Source organism: Cavia porcellus, unplaced genomic scaffold (assembly GCF_034190915.1).
Source record: "Cavia porcellus strain 051 isolate PalLab524CR breed Dunkin Hartley unplaced genomic scaffold, mCavPor4.1 scaffold_5, whole genome shotgun sequence".
In the NCBI taxonomy this organism is placed as follows: Eukaryota; Metazoa; Chordata; class Mammalia; order Rodentia; family Caviidae; genus Cavia; species Cavia porcellus.
In genome coordinates this window covers 56,892,442-56,909,972 of record NW_026947488.1, presented here as the reverse complement: position 1 = coordinate 56,909,972, position 17,531 = coordinate 56,892,442, and the positions used below count along the sequence as shown (strand labels likewise).

Here is a 17,531-nt window from a genome sequence, read left to right as displayed (position 1 = left end):
GCTCCGACATCTTGATATTTTCCTGAGTTCCTCACAACAAGCTGGTTATGGGGTCCCAGGCACTTTCCGCATTTGCTGCCTCTCCACGGTGTAAGAGAATGGGCCAGGCTCCTGGGTTTCTCTGAACCCAGGTTCTCAGAGAGGTTGTGAAGCATGGGGCAAGCTTCTCCAGACTGGCGCATCTATACCAAAGGGTCTCCGATGACCAAGAGTGTGTGGTGGTGGGGCTGCTGCTCTCGGCCTGTGTGACTACACAGGGACTCCCCTGATGGTGGCAGGCACACAGGGTTGTGTATGTGTGATTCTCCTAGCCCACACTGGTTGCCCTCTTGAAGCGAGCATCTCCAATGGTGGCCTGCAGGTGCACTGGGCATATTTAGCATTTTCTGCTGCCTGCACTGGTTACCTGAGGGAAGCAGGGGTCCAGTCTGTGGCAGGGGTGAGTCAGGTTGTTTCTGCCTGCCTACACTGGCTGCCCGCAGGAGGCAAGCCTTCCAATAGTGATGGTGCACAGGGGCTACAGCACTTCATTTAAATGGACTATGTTAAAGCCATTTTAAATTATAATTACTTAGCTTAGGTAATACGATGAAGTCATATTTATGATATGGTAGGAAAAAAGAATGTAAAGTAGAGCTAAGATATGATAACAACTGTGTAAAAAGAAGTGCATGCACTCACTATAGCTTGAGTGTGCTCCCCAAAACACATATGTCAGAAGCTTAATTCCAAAAGCTACAGTGTGGGGAGGTGAGTCTGAAGAACATGTCTAGGTTATGAGGACTTTGCCATCCTGAGTGGATTAGTCCTAGTTATAGAGGGGCATGAGTTTGAGTCCACTCTCCTGCTTGCTGTCTCTTACCCTCTGCCTTTTACCATGGGATACTGCAGCACAAAGTCCCTCATGAGATACCATGACTGCACTCTTGGACTCTCCAGTCTCCAAGCTATGAGCCGAGTAGATCTCTGTAGATCACCCAGGCTGTGGAATTCTGCTGTAGCACACCACATGCATAAGGAGGGTATGTATAAAGTGACTATACATAGGAGAAGAAAGAGGACTTACCAGGCTAGTGGAATCCTGAGTGGTGTTCTTTCTACTTGTTTTCAGATGACAAATTTGTCTAATTTGTGATTTCTAGAAATTTAAGATGATATTCTCTCCCATCTGATTTCATGGTCTGTATTTAATAATACAATATGATAAAATAGATTTCACATAGCTTCTCTCAGGCAGAACTTCAAGCCTAAAAATTAGGCTTGAGCTTGTTAAAGGTTCTCCTGCAAAATCTTTTTTAACATTAATGCATTTACTGAATCTTATGTCGGTATCATATCTTGGTTTAAGCTTTTTTTATGTTTTATAAAAAATCAAATAAAATTTTCTACCAAAATAAGTAGAGAATAAGAATATATTTATACAGTATATATCATTGTCTTAGAAGTATTCATTCAGAGTACAACACATAAACCAAAAAGATTATTACAAAAAAATCCAAACTCATAATAACACAAAATTTTCAATGAACTAATATGAACTTGTAGTATAAATGATACAAATTAATACATATATTGAAATATTTTTGAAACAATGGAATATGTTTGAGAAAGTATTTGAACTCTATCTCTCTTCTGTTTTGTTCTCTGTCTCTCTATCTCTGTCTCTCTCTTGTTTCTCATATGAGAAAAATTATGTGATATTCAAGCTAGTGTGTCTGACTTATTTCAGTTACATTATGTCGTAAAGTTGCATCCATTTACCTACGAATGCCTCATTTATCTTCTTTTGTTTTGAGAGGTCTAATATTTTGAATTATTCATACATTCTTGATGTTAGTTCTCTGTGGAACAGCTGTCCCATTGTATAGTTTTCAGTTTACTCTATTGGTTGCTGTCTTTGCTGTACAGAGGATTTTTAATTCGTTTCAATTCCACTTGTGGATTCTTGGTATTAGTTTTGTGCTGTTAAGTGACCGGAGCCGCGGGAGACAGGAGGCCAAACTCGAGCAGGATCAGCTCTCAAACTTTATTACGTACAGCGAACCGGACCTGACAAGGTCCGCCACCCTCAGTGTTGCTTCCTCTTCCCCCGTTGGGGGCAGGAACAACCTCTTATAAGGGGAAGCAGTATCCAATCACAGAGAAGCGCGCCTAACAAGCTGATAGGCTAGCGTCACGGGTAACTGGGCAGATATGACAATTTGGCGGGCTTGTTCAGGCCGGGAAGAACCCGGAAGCAGGAAATGGGCGCCATCATAGGCGGCTTCCCACATCTCCCCCTTTTTTATTTATTAAAATAGGATGGTCTGTGGGTCCCTCCAAGGTGTCTATGACCTTGTTGCTGTTAGACACCTAGGAGTGGGCCTACCTTGTAGGCCGAGGCATGAGAGAATGTAGAGGTCTATACCCTGCTGTGCATCACCCTGTTTTGTGCATATCCTTGCGCCAGGACCATGCTCAAGGTGAGTGGTTCATTTTTTCGCAGGGCCAGGCTTTTGTGAACCGAACCTGGATGCATATAGACATTCATTCCTGCCTTCCCCCCAACCTTTGAGGCGGATGGCACTGCAGTACCCTTGGTCTCGCATCTCAATGCCAATAATTTGGCTCCAGGAGGGACCCCTGGCCTTATAGGCCATGTATATCTGAGTGGAGCCTGTCTTAGGTTGACTGGGAGGGCTTTTCCCGTCTTACCCGTCATTGGCTTGCCCACTCAGCTCTTATAGCTGATGTTCTGCAATGTGAAGGAGATATGCGGCGGCCTGCTGGCCTGATGGGCCACCTGCTGCCATTTGCATGGCTGCCATGGCTGTGATCTTAAACCCTGGGTGAGGCGGGCGAGGCCGCCGAAAAAGGTGCCAATGTAGGCGGGTGGTGCCAAGGACCCCAAAGATATTGTGGTGGTTCTGTGGAATCTGAGCATATCACAGGGGTGATTAATAGGAACCCACAGAATAGAAAAAGCTCCAAACCAGACATTTTAGTTTGTAGATGGTCTCGGGCGCTGAGCGTCGGTCCCAGAAGGGTCGAGTTGACTTGTGTCCGCGGGCTTATCCTCCTGTGCTTTCTCAGGAACTGGTGGGGAGTTTACTGCTCGCGTCAATCTTTCCGGGACCCACAGCGGTTCGCGACCTGGTTCCTGTGGGAAAACACAAACCGCACCTCGGGTCCAACTAACCACTGGATCCGGGCCCATCCATTGTCCTGTAAGGACATCTTTCCATCTCACCAGCCCTTTGTCGGCCGGGGACGGGTTATTGTGCTCCATGGCAGGGGAATGATATGGTAAAGAGTGCCAATGATATTCTTCCTTTGGGCGTTAGGCCGTGGCCTATCCCCTCTTTTTGCTTTTGTAAGACACCCTTGAGTGTCCGATGTGCCCGTTCAATGATGCCTTGTCCTTGAGGGTTATATGGAATGCCATGTTTAAGGACAACATCCATTTGTTGACAGAATGTTACAAAAATTTTGCTGGTGTAAGCAGGACCATTGTCTGTTTTTAATATATTGGGCTTTCCCCAAGCAGCCCAGGCTGCAAGACAATGATTAATAGCATGGGTGGCCCTTTCTCCAGGTTCTGCCGAAGCAAACATAACCTGAGAAGCGGTGTCAACCGAAACATGTACATATTTGAGTTTTCCGAATTCTGGGATGTGTGTAACATCCATTTGCCAAATATGATTGGGGCGCAGTCCTCTCGGGTTAACACCAATAGATTGTTAGGGTGAAGAGATCACACAAGCTGGGCAATACCGTACAATCTCTCGTGCTTGTGCTCTCGTGATGTTGAAGTGCGCCATGAGGGTGCGGGCATTAACATGGAACTGAGAATGGAATTTTTGGGCTGCTTCCAGAGGGTTGGGAAAGGTGAAGACCCATATCGGGCGCGTGGCCGAGTCTGCCAAGGCATTGCCTTCCGCCAAGGGTCCAGGTAAATTAGTATGGGCTCTGATATGTGAGATGAACACTTTTGAGGTTTTATTCCATAGCTGATGTTGAATACCTAGGAATGCCGTCTCCAAAACTTGGAGAGCATTTACCACATATTTGGAGTCTGACAGGAGGTTAACGTCGCCTGGGAAGCGACGTAAGACTTCCTGTATTATCTGGAGCTCGACCACCTGGGGTTGGTATGAGTGGGTGAGCCGCCTCAGCATCTGGAAAAATCCTGTTAGCGGCCTCAAGCATGCGGGCCACAAAGTCTGAAAATGGCTCTCCCTGCCCTTGTATAATTTTTGTAAGGTGACCCGTATGTTCTCCCTTTCCAGCCAGCCGTCTCCAGGCCTGGAGGCCACAGCGGCTAATTTGTTCATAAACCTGGTGAGGGTATTGAGTTTGATCTTCCTCAAAGGCTCCTCGCCCTAATAGTATATCCCTGTTCCACTCTCTCTGGTTATTCTCCCTGTTGGCTGCCGCCTGCTCTACACAGAATTCCTCATTCCAGGACTTCCAATCTAAATATTGTCCGGGGGAGAGGCAGGCACATGCCAGCTGGGTCCAATCTCCAGGAGTTAAAAGCAGACCTGCCAATGCCTCTAAAAGCGCCATGGTAAATGGTGCATTGGGCCCATAAGCTGAAACTGCGTCCTTGATAGCTTTAAGTTGTTTAATTTCTAAGGGCTACCGGGAATGCATGGAGACCAGAACACTCAAAGGGAAGCCGCGACCATACCCTCTGGTAGAAGGAACGTCCTCCTCCTTCCCCAGATGGGGGCGCAGAAGGCAACCCAGGAAGTAGCTCTCCCTCTAACCAGGGCGGTGCCATAGGTTGTGGTGGCAGCCCAGGGAGCAACTCCTCTTCCGGCCACGGCGGTGCAGTGGGGCCTGGCGCCCTGAAAGGGGCGATCGTGGGTCGCGAACTTGCCAAAGGGCGGAAGGGCTTAAGCTCCTCCCGTAAGGCGGAGTAGCTCGGGCAGGGTGGTGTTTGGTTCCCCTTTTTATCTTCCCGAGCCCTGAATTCCTCTTTAAGCTGTGCAGGAGGGTCCTGTTTAGCGAAGACAACCTCCTCTTCTGAACCTTCCGAATCAGAATCAGAATTAGAGCCCTGAGGGTCCTCCGGAGACCCACAATCGGCAGTGGCTCCGGGCTCCTCTGAGCATTCCGATCGAGCTCTATCAAAAGCCTGTCGGGCTGTATTAGCGAAGCGAAAGCAAAACAGATGCAAAGGGAAAAGAAAAGAAAAAAAAAAAAACCCAGCGTCCACTCGTGTGGCGCTCAAAATCTGTTAGGTGCGTCCACCCAACCCAGGTGACCCAGTACTCACCTGTCCCGGGAACCACTGTATCTCACGTAGCTGATCAGGGTGAAGAGAAGAGGCGCTCGCGGCCTTCCGTTGTTATTGGGCTAGGTCCTCCGTCGTACCGCAGGCGACAGCAATCGCACCTCCCGGCCGAAGAGGCACGTCGCTGAGTCTTTTATTCCCCGTACGGGGGGCCACCAGATGACCGGAGCCGCGGGAGACAGGAGGCCAAACTCGAGCAGGATCAGCTCTCAAACTTTATTACGTACAGCGAACCGGACCTGACAAGGTCCGCCACCCTCAGTGTTGCTTCCTCTTCCCCCGTTGGGGGCAGGAACAACCTCTTATAAGGGGAAGCAGTATCCAATCACAGAGAAGCGCGCCTAACAAGCTGATAGGCTAGCGTCACGGGTAACTGGGCAGATATGACAATTTGGCGGGCTTGTTCAGGCCGGGAAGAACCCGGAAGCAGGAAATGGGCGCCATCATAGGCGGCTTCCCACAGTTAAGGTTCTGCTCAGTTATTGTCTACACTGCCTTCAAGAGTACTACTTATTTTATCTTCCAGCAGAATGAGTGCTTCTGTTTTAACGTGTATAGTTTTGATCCACTGTGGTGAGACATAGGAGTTTAGCTTCATTTTCCTCCATGTGAATATCCAGTTTTCTTACCACCATTTATTACAGAGGCTCTTTTTCCACCATTGCATGATTTTTATTCCATTATCAAAGATCCAATAGCAGTATGTGCTTGAGGTTCTTTCTACTGCCTCTTTTCTATTCTATTGATTTGCTTGTCTTTTTTGTGCCAGTGCATGATTTTAATTATTGTGGTTTTATACTATAACTTCAAGTATGAGATTATGGTGCTACATGCTTTGCTTTTGTTGCCCAGGATTTCTTTTGCTTTATTGCGTCTTTTCTAGGTCTGTATCCATTTTAGGATATTTTTTTTCTAGCTCTGTGACAAATGAAATTGGTTTGTTTAAGGGATTGCATTAAATCGGTAAATCAGTTTGGGAAGCATAACAATTTTGTTTATGTTTTTTCTGCTTGTCCAGAAACAGAAAATATCTTGCCATTTTTCTGGTGTCCTCCTCGATTTTCTTTTGCAGATTTATGTAATTTTCATTGGAGAGGCTTTTCACTTACATAGGGTAAAATCTAAGTATGTAATTTTTGATGCTACTGTGAATGATATTGTGTTCCTAATTGCTTTTTCAGTGAGTTTATTATTAGTGTATAGGAATGCTGTTGATTTTTGTGTGTTTGTTTTGTATCCTGCTACATTGCTGATTTGTTTTTCAATTCTAGGAGTCTTTTGTTGTTTTTGGGGGGGGTCTTGTAACTAACGGATCATATCATCTGCTAATAACGTTATTTTGACTTCATCCTATCCTATACATTTCACTTTGATTTCTTTCTCTTGCCTGATTGCTTTGGTTAATGGTTTAAGGACTGTGATGAACAGGAGTGGCAATAGCGGACATCTTTGTCTTCCTCATGATTTTAGAGAAAGGTTTTCAGTTTTTCTCCACTTAGCATGATGTTGACAGTAGGTTGGTCATAAATGGCTTTTATCAAATTGACCTAAAGCCCATCTATACCTATTTCCTTCAGGGTTTTTCTATATCATGAATTTATGTTTGATTATGTCACAGAATTTTTCTGCATCAATTGAAGTGATCATATGACTTTGTTCCTTATTTCTGGTTATGTGATGTATTGCATGTATTTACTTGTGTGTGTTGAAACACCCATGCATCCCTGGAATGAAGCCTTCTTGGTCATGCTGTGTGATCTTTTTGATGATTTGTTTCATTCTGTTTGCCAGTATATTGTTAAGGATTTTTGCAGCTATATTTATTAAAGAAATTCGGCTATAGTTCTCTTTCTTGGTTGGATCCTTTTCTGTTTTGGATAATGCTAGCTTTGAAGAATGATTTTGAAAGTATTTCTCCCACAATTTCATTAAAAAGTTTAAGACATATTGGTGTTAGAACTTCTCTGCAGTTCTTGTAGAATTTGGCTGTGATAATTTCAGATCCTGGGATTTTGTAGTTGGTAGTTTTTTTTCTTAATTGCTGTTTCAATTTCATTGCTTATTATTGGAAAGTTGGAGATTTTTAAGTCTTCTTGGTTTGGTTTCTGCAATTCATAATTATCTAGGCATCTCTCCAGTTCTTCTGAGTTCTCCAAATGTTTAGTATATATGTTCCATGAGGTAGTTGCTAATAGTTTTCTGGATTTTGGAAGTGTCCATTGTGATTTTACCATTTTCATTTCTCATTGCATTAATTTGTTTCTTTTCATTTCCTGTTGTGCTAATATTGGCTAAGAGTTTGCCTATATTATTTATTCTTCCAACGAACTAGATTTTCAATTCATTGATTGTGTTGTTCTTTTAGTCTCCATTTCATTAATTTCTGCTCTGATCTGTATAACTTCCTACCTTGTGCGAGCTCTGGGTTTGGATTGTTTTTGTCCTCCTAAAATTGTGAGATGCATCATTAGGTTATTTATTTGGGTTCATTCTATCTTTCTGATGTGGACATTCATTACTGTAAATTTCCCATGTAGGACCACTTTCACCATGTCCCATAACTTCTGGTATGAACTTATGTGCTAGCATCATCATTTACTTCTCAGAACTGTTTTATTTCTTCTTTAATTTCCTTTGTTACCCATTGACTATTCAAGAGTATGCTATTTAATTTCTATATGTTTGCATATTGTCAGTGGTTTATTTTGCTATTAATTTTAATTTTGTTGCACTAGGATCTGATAATGAGATGATAAAAATTTTTATTATTTTGCATTTTCTTAGGCATGCTTCATTAGCTAGTATGTGGTCTATTTTGGAACAGTACTAGATGTGGCTGAAAAGAATGTCTATTCTGTTGCTGTTAGGTGGAATACTGTGTATATATCTATTAAGTGGTTTGTTTGAAGTTTTAGTTCAAGTCTGATTTTTTTGTTGATTTTTGTTTAATTTATCTGTGATAGTAAGGTATTGATATAATTCTATTGATGTTTATTTGATGTTTTATGTCCTTAGAATTTGTTTTATGAATTTGGGTGCACCACGATTTGGTGCATATATGTTTAAAATTGTTATCTCTTACTGCTGAATAGTTCTGTTAACCAATATGTGGCACCTTGCTTTGCCTTTTTTGATCATTTTTGGCTTCAAATCCACTTTGTCTAAAATAGGATAGCTATTCCTGCTTGGTTTTGTATTCTCATTTCATGGAATCCCGTCTTTGATCCTTTGATTTTAAGTTTGAGTTTCTTCTGTTTAGTGTGTTTCTTCTATATAGCATACAATTGAATCCTATTACTTGATCCATTCTGCTAATCTTTGTTTTTTGATTGGTGAGTTGAGTCCATTTACATTGGTAGTTATAACTGATAGGTATTGTCTTAATTCTGGCATTGTGTTAATTTTATGTAGCTGTTTTTCTTTCTTTCCTGTCTGCTTAGTTATTATTTCTACTTGATGTATTCATTTTACTGCATCTTTTGGCATTTTTAGCTTTCAAGATATCCTTGAGAATTTTTTGGAGTATTGGTTTGGTGGTCACAAATTTTTTTATACTTTCTTTATCATGGAAGTATCTTATTTCTACATCAATTTTGAGAAATAATTTTGCAGGATACAACAGTTTGGGTTGGAAGTTGTTTTCTTTAAAACTTAAAGTGCTTTCTTCCATGGTCTCCTTGACTTTAAGGTTTGTGCTGAGAAATCTGTTATAATTCGGATAGGTTTGCCTTTATAGGTGATTCATTAGTTTTCTCTAACAGCCTTTAAGATTCTGTTCTTCTAGCTGGGAATGGTGGCACAAGTGTGTAATCCCTACACTCAGGAGGCTGAAGCAGGAGAATTATGGCAAATCTGAGACCAGCCAGGAATACATAGTGAGTTCGAACCTAACCTGGACTACATAGCAAGATCCTGTCTCAAAAAAAAATTTCTGTTTTTCTGTTTTATTTCTGGTATTTTAACCATTATGTAGCATGGGATATTTTTAGGTTTTTGGATTTTTTTTTCTGACTTTTTTTTTGTGACTTTTCAGGGTTCTATATGTTTCACTTATCTGTATGTTAAATTCTTTTCCTATGTCTGGGAAGTTTTTTACTACTATTTTTTAACAGTTTTTATGTCCAACTTGCTGTCTTCTGATTTTTGACTAAGTACAATTATTCCTATAATAGGCCTCTTTGAGGCTCCTTAGAACTGTTGGATCCATTTTTTATGTCCCCTTGTTTTTGAGATATCTCTCATGTATCTATCATTGACCACATACCTGTCCTACAGTCTATATGTGTCTGATAGTCACATTAGTAGATTCTAGTACCTATACTTTAAAGCATCTTTTTAACTTCCTGGATTTTTGTTTGTAACTGTCTTATGGTCATTCTTGTCTATGCTGGGCTTCCATATTCTATATCTTTTTCTTTAGTTTCACTGTTTATTGGTGTTTTATTATTGATCATTTGCTTTATTAGTCATTGTTTGACTAATTATACCTTATTTCGATTCACCAAGTACATTATCAAAACGTTTTACCACCATTGATACTTCTTTAGATCTGTCTGCTCTGTAGCTTATGATTTTTCCCCTCTCAATGCCCCCTGAACCAGTTTTGGGGGCAATGGGAGTTTGTTGCTTTGGGTTTTCATAATTTTTTTCTTGTATTTTTTGGGAGGGGTTGGCAACTTTTTACCCTTGTACTCTGCTCTGTGGGAGTGAGCCATAGTACAATTTTTTGTGAAGACAATTATATTGACCTATAGTAATTCAGACCACTAACTTTTCCAAGACCTATGCAGCAGTATCAGAACTCAAATATATCATTAGACTGAATTTCCTTTTCTTCAGGACTTACTTCTTGACAGTTTGCTTACTCTCTCTGAACCTAGCCTCTCACTACAGAATACAGCCATTGTGATCTTCCCCAGTCTGAGCCCTAGCTTCCCAGCAGATTCTAAGAAAACCCTATTTATCTCTCACCCTCTCCAATCCTGTCTTCCAAGGCTGTCTCTCACATCTATGGAAGGGTGTCACTTCAGTCCTGAAGCAAAATTCTCCTCCTGGGTGTTAGTCTCTTCATCAGTCAAGTCGATCTACTGATTGTCAACTCTTTTGCCCCGTGTTTTGGCGAATTCAGGGACTAAAAGTGGAGCATATAGCTCTTGGATCCTCTTGGCACTGATGCCACCCAGTGGGTAGCATCATCAATTGGAGATGAGATGCAAGTCTTTTCATTCCTCCTGGCCCTGGTGTAGGGCTTAGGTGTCTATCAGTATTCGCTGGGGATGGAGCATATCGTTCCCAGATCCTGCTGCTCCAGTGCAAGGCCAGGCAAGTGTCAGTGTCAGCTGGGACCCCATTTAAGTCTTTTAATCATTATTTTATATCGTAGATTAACCACTGATGGACCCTGAGAAATGAGAATCAGCCCTGCTTGCTGAACCTGTAGGCAAAACCAGGACACAATGCATACAGAGGAAAATCCTTTGCCATTTCCAGGAAATGAATCCTGTTAGCCCAGCAGTCTTCTTTTTATGTTCTTATTTCACAGTCCTTTGTGGAATTTTCTTTGGAAATAGAGACCAATAAGAATTTAACTTATTGTTTAAGAAATGATCTATAGTAGGCTGTATGTCATCCTACAAAGCACATTTTGTAAGTCCAAATTGTGCACAAATTTTTTTTAAAAAACTGCTCTAGAATATAATAACATAAATGTTTGCAGATAATAAGAGAAAATTCAACAACTAACAAAGGTTGTTCATAGAGACCTCCCTTAGAAAACTTTCAAGAGGCTCCCAAAGGCCTTTTCAAGGGAAGGGATCTGAACAGTAGGGCTGTTTCATGTATGAAGTTAAAAATGACAAAGAAAGACATTCATCATTTGCTTTCTGCTTTTTCCCAGAAACAGCACCAGGCACTGGGGACTTGGTGGCTTGGAGGGAGCATTTTGCATTCTTATTTTACAGTTTTGCAGAGCTGCTCCACAGCTCTACTTAATTGTGAAAGCGGCCTCCTGGGCAGAAGCAAAAAGCAATGGATGCCTGTTCTTAGGTTGCTTGCTGAGAATATTGGAGCACATACCAGAACCACAGGTTTTCATAAATGCTTCATATCAGGAAATGAAAATGTGTTTCTGCAAGTTCACAGGAGCCAGGCATTAGCAGCCACCTCCACAAGCTGGCATTTTTCAGTCATTTTCTTGCTCTTATTTCTCAACTTTATCCCATCATTCACTGCCTCCCTGTTGCTTCTAAAATAAATGTAACCTTTCACTCTGTTCTCTTGCCACTAATGCTAACTTTAAAGAGCACAGAGAATTCCTGGTGTAAGGCCACCTCTTGAAAATAGATATTTTATCTCCAACTTCATGATGGAGACTGTAGAAACCCTCACTTGCCAGGGAAAAAAGTCTTTTAGCTGTCATGTACTTAAGACTACCCATTACTACCTAGTCACATGGGGAAAAATTATGAACCATTAGAACTACAGAAACGTCTAGGTGCTAAGGAGTACTAGTTTATTTTGTTTTTCAACAGTTAGTTTTTGAAGTTTAAACCTTCCCCTAGACCTGTATCACACTGTCCTGAGCTGAAACAACCTCTCTAATTGTTGTGGATACAGGGGCCACTCGTGGATGGGGAAACAGAAACCCCAGAGGCCTGACTGCAAAAAAAAAACAGGAGAATTTCTATTTTTCTCACAAGCAAGTTTGTCTATGCAGCACGGTATGCTCAGGCAGCCCAATCTTAACAATAGCCTGCACCTTGTTCTGTTGTTATACCTTCAAAATGTACTGTCCTTCTCTGTCCCCAAAGGAATGATTGCTCCTTTTCCCTAGTTGACATTCAGTTCTACAATAAGTATCACCAAATTCTATTTATTTGATATGCTTGATATCTCTGATTTCAAGCCCCTTCTCAATTCCTTTCTCATCATTTTCTCTGCCCCATCATACTGGGTTGAAAATAATTTCCTCTAAGCCTGATGATATGGAGTTAGGATCAGCTAAAAATGAGTACCGTCTTAGGCTTATACTTGATGTACACCCACATCTTGGTTCTGTGATAGGTTTAAAAAATTATTGTAAAACATGTTTTGGTCACAATCAATGTGGGCTTCCAGACATGAGACACACCCTCTAGATATCATGAAGTACTCGTTCAGGTGATAGACCTGGAGTTGGGTGTTGTCGCTTAGGACTACAGGCTTAGAAGATCTTACCCATGGTTAGGCAGAATAAGAGGCTTAATTATGTTTCTTTAGTTGCCATTTTTCTTTATGGACATTTCCCCACTGATCTTCATTATCTGATTTCATTCTCTAGTTTTATATCAAGATAGCAGCCTTTGTCATCACATCATATTTGACATTTCAGGAGTCTCAGGTAACTAGCACATGGAACATATTATTTTTTAAAGCACAGATATGATGTCCTCTGTAATGATCCATGATTAAGGGTACCATAAATAGAGTGAGACACATCTCAGACAATCATTATTAATAATTAAGTACTGGAGTTCGGGATGTAGTTCAGTGATAGACATTTGCCAACCATGTGTGCAGCCCTGAATTGGATCCCTAGCATTGCAACAAAAATAGCAATAAAAGTATTAACATTTACTGGTGATTTACTTTATTAGATAGAGTAGAAGCAAGGTAATATCCGTGCAACTTCTTTGTACTCTCCAGAATTTCCTAATGTTTTAAAATATTTTCTTCAGTAAGAGAAGGGAATGGCTTCACTCCCAGCTTTCCCAGTGCTGTTTTGTCTTTCAAGTATGGATCTAAGTGTGAGGTGCCACTGTCCCTGTGTGTGTCTCATTAGAAGGAAAAGACTGAGAATGCAATTTCTGTACATTGCACTTAGTAGTAAACCCAAGAACCCCCAAAGTATGAGCTCTTCAAACTCCATCTCTCAAGTACCTGTTGACTTCTCCTCTTAGAAAACATTTTTTTCTGCAATTATCTGTGTGTATTTTGACATCTGTCTGGTCAGATCCCCATGAGTGGATGCCTGGGTATTTTATACCTCCTTGTGTGCCAAATGCACTTAGGTTCCTCCCAGTTACCCTTTTCATCACAATCCTTGATTAAAGGGATCCCCACCTATTGTCTTCTTTTCCTTTTCCAGTGAGTTGGCTGTGGCCTTCAGGATAAAGCCCATTTCAGAAGACCCTGCATTTAACTGCCTTCTAGATTGCCTCTAGTCATCCTTAGTAACACATTTTCCCATTCTGATTGCCTTTATCTGTCTTTTGTAACTGTTGTAGTCACAAAGAACTGTTCATTCATGATCATTCTTTCCTAAATTGTTATATTTGCCTCCTAACTGGTCTCCCTATTGCCAAGCCAAATCATTTTTAGGTGGGTAGTTGTGCTCATGAGAATTCTGGCGACAAAAACATTCTTTTAGATGTATAATGGTGTAACAGTGAGAGACAGTCTTGGAGCCCTATATACTCAGCTCTACTCCCTACTACTTGTGTGAACTTATCACTGTTGGGCGCCACTGTCACCATCAACAAAAAAGAACAGCATTTACCTTGTAGAGGCTTCTTGAAAATGAAAGCATAAAACCTGCAAAGCAGTCAGCACAGGGCCTGCCACAGAGAAGGTTTTACTCTTCTTTTCTTCCTTTTGTTATGCAAAGTTAGGCATCCCTGAGTCAGGGAGGTCTTGCCGGTTTTCCTTCCCTGGACTTTCCTTTTCACACCTGTTAGTGCTTGCAGTTTATCAGTGCATGTCCCTTGTGGAAAACATCTGGATGATCTGCAAACAAAGTTTAAATTCTTCCAAATTAATTTCCAGCCCCAGCCTGGAGGGGGATGATGGAGAAAAGGAAAAAGAAATCGGTGATTAAAAAGTAAACTTCATGAAAGAAAAAAAAGTCTGTATGTGAATTACTAAGGGCCTGTTACTCTTGGTTTCTGGTCACTTTGACTTGCTTTGTAAAGCTCTCATGTTGGACACAAGTAAAATGTCTTCCCATTAACTTTACCCCTTAAAAGCACTGACAAATCTTGCTAGAAAAAATCTTGCCAACGCTGAAGCAGAAGGATCACAAGTTTGAAGCTAGTCTTGGCAATTTAACAAGACCCTGTCTCAAAAACTGAAAAGACCTGGGTTATAACTCTGTGGTAGCATACTTGCTAGCACAAAAAAGGCCCTGGGTTCAATCCTCAATACAAGAAAAAGGGGGGAAAAAGCCCACATATTTTCTGCATCCTTCCAGAGATAATGTCCCATTTTTTAAAATCCAAAAAAATTGATTTTTTATTATAGTTAAATTTTCCACATATAACGCAAATAACACTTCCTACCTTATAATCTCCAAGGTCATGTGAGAAAACAGAGCCCTCCCTGACTGGATAGCCAGTGAGTATATTCTACTGTTCCCAAGAAGAAATGGTGTAACACACATATTTCCACATTCTCCTATCCCACCTCATCTTAATCTCCTCTCCCCCAAGCATCAGCAGTTTTTGAAAGGTTTTTGCTGAGTTAACTTTTATTTAGGTGGTGCTGCTGTTTGAAATCACACAAAAGAAATTCCTTCTCATTTTAACACTCTCAGACTGAAGCATGTATTCTTTGTTGTTGCCATTATTAAGAAGTGTCTGCAAATCAACTTTTATTTGGATGATTATGAGTTGGGTGGTATCAGAAAAAAATTTAAGAAGTTGAAAGATAACGATTGCTTGCTGGCAAGATGCAGATTTTCCCTCTCTACTTACACTCATGGTACCAAGATAGTCAAGTGCCTGCTTTGTTGTAGAAGCAGGAGTTTTTGCATAATGGAAACTCAAAAGTTAAATGTCTTATATGGAGTCATTTCTTGCAGAAAACACCTTAACATTTCTCTGCACAACTGACCATTCATGGAAGTATAGAAATGGCTTTGTTATGAAGACTCTACCTTTAACACAGAATGTGCTTTTAAGGATATACCTATGGTTCAGAAATGGAATTTTTCTGCTCAGGGAACAGAAGTCTTTTCTTAGTGAATTGTGAAATTGGAAGTCAGATACTCTGTTCTTAATGTTGCTGCCTGATGACATGGATCAATAGTGGCTGGACTTTCTGACCTGCGTGTCAGTCTCAAGTTCTGGTTTTTGACGGGAAGAAAGGAAGGCTCTAGAGAGGGACATTGAACACTGCAGAAATGGCCCCAATCAAGACCATAACTCATTTAATGAAAAACCTAATTAATGTCTTCATGTACTTTTTTTATTAGCAGGGTATAATGGGCTGCCTTTTTCCATCTGAGATCATGCCTCATAGCTAATCACAAACTCTAAAAAATGCTTTCACTTTAATTACACCTGTTCTTTTTTTTCTTCTAGGTAGCTATAGATTTCACTGCCTCAAATGGGGACCCCAGAAACAGCTGTTCCCTGCATTACATCCACCCTTACCAACCAAATGAGTACCTGAAGGCCTTGGTGGCCGTGGGGGAGATTTGCCAAGATTATGACAGGTAAGAGCCTTCCAGTCAGCTAGAGCCTTATCTCTCAAGTAGGATCACATAGCTGGCCCTTGGCAGAAGTGTAAAAATTAAAACCAGCAATTTCTACTGTAGAGGATCAAAGAGAACAGAATAAAATCTTGTTCCCCAGCTTCTTGTCCTCTCCACACCTTCAGAAACTGATCCTGTATCATGCTTACACTGGTCACCAAAATACTTTCTCAGCATTCTCTTTTAACTGGCTTACAAGACCACTCACTGGGTTGCAGTTTTAGTTTCAGTTTTTTGTAGTTTTTTTTTTTTTTTTTTTGAAGTCTTAGTATGTGCCTTGCCATTCCAAGTTTGCTCATATAGGTTGGTATGATTCTACTGAATTCAAATTGGCATCATGACAGGCTTCCCAGAGTACATGTTTGTGTGTGCTTTGAACTTTTAAAAGCATTGGTTTACTGGACTTTAGTACATTTAATCTTTACATGAACCCTAACATAGTAGGTATTGTTTTTAAAATGCAGAACTACAGAAGGAGGTTAAGTACCTCATGCATTGGCACACAGCCAGAGTTAGGACTTGAATCCTGGTCTGCCTTACCCCACAGTTTTAATCCATAATCACTATTTCATAGGCCTCCTAGACTATTGCAGTGATGTCTGCAGAAGTTCACTCTATGCAGTCATGCAAGTGTGTGTGCGTTTGCATATATATAGATAGATAGATAAGTAGATAGATAATTATTTATTTTTAATGGTAAATATTGACCTTTCCCACCAAGATAATTCCCTGTAAGAAGTGAGTTACCTAAATTACATTAAAGTGAATTCATTTTGCTGCTTCAATTTCCACATGAAAGTGAAGGAGTTCAGGTATTTGTCAAAGAAAGTTTTTGAGGTAGAACCAATGTGAATATAAATACACATGAATACCAGGTGACTCTCCAATATGACTGCAAAACAAGGCCAGTTAGTAATGAGCAGCAACTAACTGACCTTTTAAATAAGGAAAATAAAGAAGGCAGCACTATCCTCCAGGTTTCTTTTTTTTTTTTTTTTTTTTTTTTTTTTTGTCTTTTTCCTTTTTATCGGTACCAGGGATCAAACTCATGACTGCCTGCTTGCAAGGCAGGTGCCTATGCCGCTGAGCTAAATCCCCAGCCCCTATCCTCCAGGTTTCACGGAAATTCTGCAGGACAGCATAAGTCCTGCTCTTTCTCATCTTTTAATTGGTAATAACCGTGTTAAAACGCTGTTACTGTACACCCATGGAAAATAACACATCCTGGGGACCAAAAGATGCAGAGAAATTGACAGGACAGGCCAAATACGCTCCTGCCTGCTGGCATGTCTGGAGTCAATCTGGTCATCACCAGTAAACCAAATGGGACATGAAAACAGTGGAAGAATGAATTAACAGGTCAAGTAAACCAAAGAGCACCAAATACTCAGGCCATTGTGACATTTCTCCTTCTCCACACACACAAGGCAATCAACAGTCATTTTTAATTATCTGGTTGAAGAAACACTTCTTATGCATAACCTTGAGACATAGACTGTAAAGATAATCTAAGTTTCAGCTCTGATTTTTTTGAGGATACAACCCAGGGACAATTCCTAGAAAACTTTATGTTACATAAAAAGTTTTATTATGGGGAGAAAAGTTTAACAAATTACATCTCCACTATTTTTGAAACTTGTCCAAACTTCCCCAAGACATAAAAGCAGGAATTCTTTCCCTGTGTTCCCTCTCCTACACACACACACATACATGTTAGCAATTTAATATAATAACATAAGT

At 40.8% G+C, this 17,531-nt stretch overlaps 1 protein-coding gene across 3 annotated transcripts in view; it reads left to right on the top strand.

Annotated features, from left to right (window-relative positions):
* Positions 1–17,531, top strand: part of Cpne4 (copine 4) — a 501,318-nt gene that overhangs the window by 460,045 nt on the left and 23,742 nt on the right. For all 3 annotated transcript variants that reach the window (XM_063248997.1, XM_063248995.1, XM_063248996.1), the window contains one exon: positions 15,619–15,752. In XM_063248997.1, the coding sequence (XP_063105067.1) occupies positions 15,619–15,752 (134 nt within the window). The remainder of the gene's footprint in view (positions 1–15,618; positions 15,753–17,531) is intronic.